The sequence below is a fragment of the Vombatus ursinus genome, unplaced genomic scaffold, assembly GCF_900497805.2.
Source record: "Vombatus ursinus unplaced genomic scaffold, bare-nosed wombat genome assembly UNPS02010320.1, whole genome shotgun sequence".
Taxonomy (NCBI): domain Eukaryota; kingdom Metazoa; phylum Chordata; class Mammalia; order Diprotodontia; family Vombatidae; genus Vombatus; species Vombatus ursinus.
In genome coordinates, this window is record NW_020950098.1 from 543,643 (window position 1) to 551,610 (window position 7,968).

Sequence of the window (7,968 nt, forward strand, 5' to 3'; positions counted from 1 at the left end):
CCCCTCACTCTGGCAGGCCTGAGGGAACTGCAAATGATTTGGAGTGACGATACCTGCTTGTCTCTGTGCTCTCTGAGGAAGAACACCTGGATGAGAATTTATTTTCTTCCCTTACCTTGAGCTGTGCCCAGTCAAGGACACAAGTGAACTTTGAATTGCTGTTGTGCAGTCATGCTGTAGTCTGCGTGTCCCCATATGGGGTTTTCTTGGCAAAGATACTGGAGTGGTTGAACATTTTCTTCTCCAAGTAGTAGGCATTTAATAAATGCTCGTTCCCTTCTCTTACTCCATCCCCTATTTTCAACTTGTCCTCTCCTATCTCCATGCCTTCCCCCTTTCTCTCCCTCCCTCCATGCTTCTAATAGACTCCTATCCCTGTCTCCCTGGTGCCCTTCTCTTCATTTCGAGACTCTACTCAGGTGCTACCTCCAAGTGAATCTTACTTCCTTTAATTCCTCAAAGCCCATAGCCCTGACCTCTCCTTTCCACTTATCTCACCAACCCTTGTCTCTTAGTTATTTGTTTACAATTCTCCCTTCCCTCTCCCACATGGTGAGCTCCTTGAGCTCACATGGTCTATGTCATACATGGTATATGTCTTCCCAGTGCTTTGCACATAGTGGAAACTTGGTAACTCTTGTTTGAATACTGGGGTGTGGGTATTGTTGAGCCCCAAATCTTGATCCATATTTGGGTAGTGTTATACTCAGTATGTTGTCAATGTTATTCTCACTGTGCCTTGGATGGTAGGGTATGAGACCGTTACAGATACCATTTGGGTTGCATTTTCAGCCTTTATAATAACTCAATTGCCCATTGAATGACAACTTTTATGCTTGACTTTCTTTGTTTCTTTCTTTTTCTTTCTTTCTGACTCATTCAGCTGCCTATTCTCAAATTTTTTATTAGTTTAAAGGCAATTATGTCATTAATGAAGATACACCAAACTGACTTTTATATCCCCTTTCCTAGCCTTACTTAAGATGGATACACCTACTGCTCCTTTCTAGACCTATGCTTTTACTCCATTAAAGGCTGTAGCTGATACATCTAATCTTATTTCTCAAACACCAGTGGTTGACCTAGGGAATAAAGAATAGTTTTGTTAATGGTTTTAGTGCACACTTGGCCCCTCCCTCTCCTTTGCTCCCCATCAGAGCTAGAACAAAGACAGGGCTTTGTCTCAGGGCATCAAATTTAGAGGATGTTTATATTCATGCAACAAGCACCCAGGTACCATAACTCCTTCAATTATATGTATGTGTGTGTGTGTGTGTGTATGTCTGTATATATATAATATATATATACAAAACCAAGTTAGAAAGAATAATTAGTTACTATAAGCTACCAGCAGCTTCCTCCTTGATTGCCATACCCAAGCATAGATCTCCCTGTCCTCTCTCTCCCCAACTGAATTTGTGTTTGGAAGTTGATTTGAGGGTACATTTCATTCTAATGTTGCATTTTGTGGAACTTATCCTAGGTAGGAAAAATACTGAGTCCTACTCCACTTCTCTCCATCCCCAACCACCTCCTCAATGACTAATTAGCCCCCAAATTCTGTTGAGTAGTTGTCATGCCTACTGAATTTCAGCCCCCATTGATTTTATCCCATTGCTACTATTCTGATTCAGGCCCTCATCACCTTTCCCCTCACCTAATCTGTTGCCAGAGTCTTCTAGGCTGTGTTATACTTCTTCCTCCATTCAAATCCCTTCTTTTGGGTAAGCTTCCTAAAACACTACTACCAATAACAGCACTGTCATACTCTCATCCTAAAAATCCTTCAGGGGCTTCCCTCGGTCTTCAAGATACAGGCCAAACTCCTTACCCTGGCTTTCAAGACTCTGCACCATCTGGCTTCAATCAATATTCAATCTTATATACTAGTATTTCCTTGAATATAAATTCTCTGCTCCAAATAGTTTTACACCCTCTCTCCCAAGCCCTGTGCTTTCCTCCTTTTGTGATTCCACCTGTGCCTTTCCCCTTACCTAGAATACTGTCTTCTCTGTAGTTGTTATCTTTTTCATTCATGTTCAACTCTTAGTGACCCCATTTGGGGTTTTCTTAGCAAAGATACTGGAGTGGTTTGCCATTTCCTTCTCCAGCTCACTTTGCAAATGAAGAAACTGAGGCAAACAAGGTTAAGTGACTTGCCCAGGTGCATCTAGAAAGTATTCAAGGCCAGATTTAAACTCTCAAAAGACGAATCTTCCTGACCCTGGTTTGGTGCTCTATCCACTGTGCCACCCATCTGCCCAACACTGTCTTCTCTCTTCTTGGCCTATCACCAGGATCCTGTAAAGTTTCACTCATATCCCACCTCCTCAATGAAACCTTCCCTGATTATCCTGCTTGGACTAAATTTGTTCTTCCTTTGAATTCCTAACACCTACTCAGGTAGTATAACCCTTATCCTGTCCCGTATAATAACTCTTAGAGGCAACTAGGTGGCTAAGCGGCTAGAGCGCTGGGTCTGGATGTCAGGAAGACATGAGTTCAAATCTGGTCTCAGACACTTACTAGCTGTGTGACCCTGGGCAAGTCACTTAACCTGTGTTTGCCTTAATCCATTGCAGAAGGAAATGACAAGCCACTCTAGATCTTTGCCAAGAAAACCCCACATGGGGTCATGAAGAGTTGAACATGACTAACAACAGCAATTCTTAGTATTATAATATATGTTGTATCAACACATACTATTGCATAAGCCCTGAAGGGCATTTGTTCAATCATTAAACATTTCTAAGAGTCTACTACCTTGTAATGTATTGGATTAGATACCAAGCATGACATAAAGACAAACTCCTACACGGAGTAAGCTAGTGGTAATAACAGACATTTATATAGCATTTTACACACATCTCATTTAAAACTCTACCATGGGAGGTAGATACTGTAATTATTATTAATAATAATAATAATAATAATAATAACATTTATATATAACTTTAAAGGTTATAAAACTCTTTTCATATAGCATTTCATTTGGTCTCCACAATAAACTATCAGATAGGTGCTATTATTATCCCCATTTTACAGTTGGGGAAACTGAGGCTGAGAGAAGTTATATAACTTGCTCACAGTCACATAGACTGTCAATGTCTACATCAGGATTTGAACTCAGGTATTCCAAGCTTCAAGTGTAGCTCTCTATCCACTATGGCACCCTATCATCCCCATTTTTGCAGATAGAGAAGTTGAGGCTTAGTGGTCACTGATTTCATAAGCATCAGAGGCAGAGTTGGAAACCAAGTTTCTTCTGACTCGCAAGTCTCACACACTTCCCACTAAAAGAATAGTAGTGTTGTGGTCTAGGAGTACTGGGAACCCCAAAATGCAAGGGTACAGGGCATGAGTCTGCCTTGAAAGAATTCAACCACTCAAGCCTTCCTGTCCAAGTAATGAGTTTATTTGTGATGCCAATACAAGAGGGCCAGACTCCTAGTGAGTCTACAAATTTGATAGGGACAAGACTAATATTTTTTATAGGGAAAAAGATAGTGGGAAGATTTGGATGAGATAAAGCAGTGTCAAGTAAGCTAATGAAGTAATCAAGGTGGGCAGGGGTAGGCCAGATGCCTTAGGTGGAGGCACCAGTGACTGAAACATATGAGAAAATTCTGGGACTGGGTCCAGAGTTAACACAGAATGAAGGGTTGGACTGAGTTGGAGGCCACAATGAAAGGACAGTTGAAAGGATTATACTGGGATGAGACCAATGTGTCAGGCAAATGCCAGGGATCTGGGTTCAGGGGCTGGGTTCCTGAAATTTGTGGGAAAGTCTAAGCGGGGGGGGGGGGGGAGTCCAGATCCCATACCCCATCAGTAGGAGCAATAGAATATCAGTCCCTTATATTCTTCTAGCATGTTGTTACATTGCCTCACACATACAAATATTTGTTGACTGAGTAACTGAATGAATATCCTCAGGTTACCAGGGTGATTTTTGTCATCCTCAACTGTCCCAATCAATATACGTTGTTTTAAGTTTAGTCACGCTAGGTGGAAAAAACCCTGAGAGAGTAATTGGATCTGAGCAGAACTGAGGTAATGAGAGTAATCAAAGTTTAGATTATTTTGTAGAGAGAAGAGAGCAAAAGTCCTTGAGAACTTTTCAGCACACCTGTTATCAGCAGGACATTTTTAGAAGAGAAGGACATGCCTTCAAACATTGCCTTCTTTCATAGTTGAAGTCCCCACCCTGCTAACCTACTTTTGACCTTTGAAAACAAGTTGAATGGGCCAAGAATGGCCTGGCTCTCAGAAGGAGAGGGGAAAAGTGGGGGGAGGGGTGAACCCTTCAAGTGGGCTCTCTTACCAAGTAGGGTTGCTTGTCAGGTTTATATACTTATCTCTTTTATTGGATTTTTTTTCCCCTGCCTTCGGCTTACTGCCATTGGAGTTATGCAAAATAAAATTCTCATCTTGCAATTCATTTAGTGCCAATAATGATAAAATTGGCGCCTGCTGTCTTGTCCCTGAAGTTCTATCAATTTCAATTCAGTTCAACAAATGTTTATTAATCCCTAGGCACTTTGGGGGTGGAGAAGAGAGACAGACGATGCAAAATAGAGAGAAGTTCACCCACCCTCCTAGATCATAGGGTCATAGGAGGTTACAGCTAGAAGATACCTTAACCATCATTAGAACAATTCCCCTCATTTTTCATATGAGGAAACTGAGGTCTAAAAAAATGAAATATTTTCAGTTGGTAACTACTCCATTTTTGATGACCTCCCAGAAAGGAGATTTTACGGAAACACATGTTAATATTTAACATCTGCCATGGGAATGGTGAATATGCTATCCTTTAAACTACAGCATACTCTGTGATTTGGTATGGGTAAGAGAAGACAGTGTTGCTGGTTAACTGAGGAGTCACATAACCCCACCCCACTTACATATCACCAATTAAAGCTACAAGGTGTATAGTTTGTTTATATACATTATAATTTGAGCCTCATAACAAACGTTTGAGTCAGTATTGCAAATGTTGCTATATTTCTTAAAATATTCTTTTAATAGAAGAAGTAACAGGCTCAGAGAAATTGTCATTTGCCCGTGGCCCCAAAGCTAGTGTCAGAGGTAGGATTCACGTCCAGCTCTCTCCTCATGTCAAGTTCAATAATCTTTCCACTGTACAACAAGTCCTCTTACCAGTTTGGGGACAGTTTTAGTAGCTGGTCCAAGAGAGTTGGTACTGAGTAGGTAGGCCTTTGGGTGGCTACTCTTTCCCTCCAGTGACCAATAGTTGGTTAATAAATAGATAAATTACTCTTATGGGTGTTTCCCATGAAGAGTTGTTGCAATTTCTTTAAGTAATTCTCTATGGCAAACAAAGAACAAACCAGGGATTAAATGCTAAACAAGATTAATACCCACTCTCTAATTCTTCAAAGACAGCTTAAAGGTATATCTCACCCTGAAGTCCAACAGTTAGAAGCATTAGGCCCCCAACTCTATACAGACTGGGTCAATGTAAGCTCTTAGAGTCTACGGGTAACTTAGTCTAAGTAACTTAGTCTAACAGTCTAACAGACTACGAAACTCTCCTCTCCTGGGATTTTAACATTCGATACAATTTAATAAGCATTTATTAAAGTTCCTACTTTCCTGGGCATAGGGCTGGGTGCTACAGATATGGACAAAAATATTCATTGCTCTCAAGGATTTTATATTCTATAAGCAAGCCTTATACAATACAAGATAGTTGGAGGAGGAAGCACTAGTCATTGTGGGAGGAGGGGAATGTTTTCCAATGAGCCAAGCCTTGAAGGAAGGCAAGGATTCTGTAAGGTGGTGATGAGGATGGAAGAGTAAGTAGTATGCCAGGGATGGAGCACAGCCTGACAATGGACAGAGAGGTGAGAGGTGGGGAACAGCCAGTTCAGGAAACAGTCCAGTTGGATTGGAAATGTGTGAAGGGGAGGAATGTGAAACAAGTCTGGGGGAAAAAAAATAGGTGGAAGCCAGATTATGGAAGACCTAAAAATGCCAATGGTGCAGTGAATAGAGTGCTGGGCCTGGAGTTAGGAAGACCTGAGTTCACATCTGGCCTCAGAATCTTACTAGCTGTGTGATCCTGGGCAAGTCACCCTGTTTTCCTCAGTTTCTTTATCTATAAAATGAGTTGGAGAAGGAAACGGCAAACCACTCCAGTATTTTTGCCAAGAAAACCTAAAAAATGGGGTCGTGAAGAGTCAGACATGACTGAAAAACAACTAAACAACAACAACAAAATGCCAATGCTGTGGAGCTGGTCTCCTAGAGTCAACGGGGAGCCAGTGAAAGGTTTGAAGAGGATCCATCATTTTTAATGCTGCAACATATAGTTGTCTAACCATGACCAGCTGATGTCTATCTTTTACATCTTCAGTTTTAGAGAGGCAGTGAGAAACAGTGGCTAGAGGGCTGGCCCTGAAGCCAGAAGACCGAAACCTCCACCTCTGACATACATTGGCTACTTAACCCTGGACAAAGCATGTAATTTCTCAGTTCCCTCAGCCAGAGGGGTCTGACACGTGGGCCACATTGCAGTCAGCAACCCTCCCCAGCGAGGCAGAATCAGATGGAAATGGCATTGGGAAATATTTAACAATAAAAATAAAAATACAGTAAAACAGATAATGTTAACATGTGGTTGCTCACAGGGATCCTTCTGTCTGAGACTCTTAAACTTCATGGAAGGTGCTGGCCTGCATTGTGGTAGAAGGAGGTTCTTGGCCCTGAAGTTCTCTGTCACTGAAATCATAGATCTAGTCCTCATCCCTGATTGTAAAACACAACATGTTGGAGTTAGAGCATTAGAGCATATTGGTTAACTATTTGCCAATATTGACCCCGAATTGCTCAGTGATGTTTGTTTTGAGAGGAGAGTGGTGTTTTATAATAGAAAGAACACTAACTGGGAGTCATTTCATTGCTCAGTCATTTCACTCATGTCCAATTCTTTATGACCCCATTTGGGGTTTTCTTGGTAGACATACTGGAGTCGTTTGCCATTTCCTTCTCATTGTACAGATAAGAAAACTGAGGTAAACAGGGTTAAGTGACTTGCCCAGGGTCACACAGCTAGGAAGTATCTGAGGTTAAATTTGAATTCAGATCTTCCTGACTCCAAGCCCAGCACTCTATCCACTGTGCCACTTAGCTGCCAAATGAGAAGGAAGAAGGATAAGTTTTGTTCAGTCATGCCCAACTTTTCATGACCCCTTTGGGGTTTTCTTGGCAAAGATACTGGAGCGGTTTGCCATTTCCTTCTCCAGCTCATTTTATAGATGAAGAAACTGAGGCAAAGTTAAGTGATTTGCAAAGGGTCATACAGCTAGCAAGTATCTGAGGCCAGATTTGAACTCAGGTCTTCTTGACTCCAGACCTTGCACTCTATCCACTGTGCCACCTAGCTGCTGAATTCAAGTCCCAGTACCTATCTGCATGACTTTGGACAAGTCACCTTAACCTCTCTCAGCCTGTTTCCTCATCTTCAAGTTGGGTTTTCTAGTCCTTGTACTACCCAACTTAATAGGGCCACAATGAGTATCAAATGAGATACTTGTCAGCTGCTTGACCTTAATTATTTCATGATGAAAAAGTGGTCAAGATCAGGCAAAGAAGGAGTCTCATAAACACTTAAATAGGATTCTGGACTTGTTTACTTGGGGAAAAAAAATCCCCTCCCGGAATAGATGTTATTGATGTTGTCTTTTGACATTCCTTCTGTTGAGAGTTTCGGACTAAAGTTGTTTTTAGCCTCTCCAACAGCCATCTGTCTTCCACAACCAACCATAATTTTTTGAAAAAAGCATTTGACCTTTGTACAAACTGTATAAAGGAATATTATTTGTATAATGTATGAGATCTGGCTTAAGACTATAAAGTGTCTAAGTATTTCTAAAAATTAACCGTGAGTCCATAATTCTTACGCATTCTGAAACATTCATCCTGAAAAACTAAAAAAAAAAA

The 7,968-nt window shown here is 41.1% G+C and overlaps 1 protein-coding gene across 1 annotated transcript in view; it reads left to right on the top strand.

The window, feature by feature from the left end:
- Positions 1-7,968, top strand: part of CPM (carboxypeptidase M) — a 64,162-nt gene that overhangs the window by 31,755 nt on the left and 24,439 nt on the right. Inside the window, exon 3 of the mRNA XM_027854182.1 lies at positions 6,434-6,500. Within this exon, the coding sequence (XP_027709983.1) occupies positions 6,434-6,500 (67 nt within the window). The remainder of the gene's footprint in view (positions 1-6,433; positions 6,501-7,968) is intronic.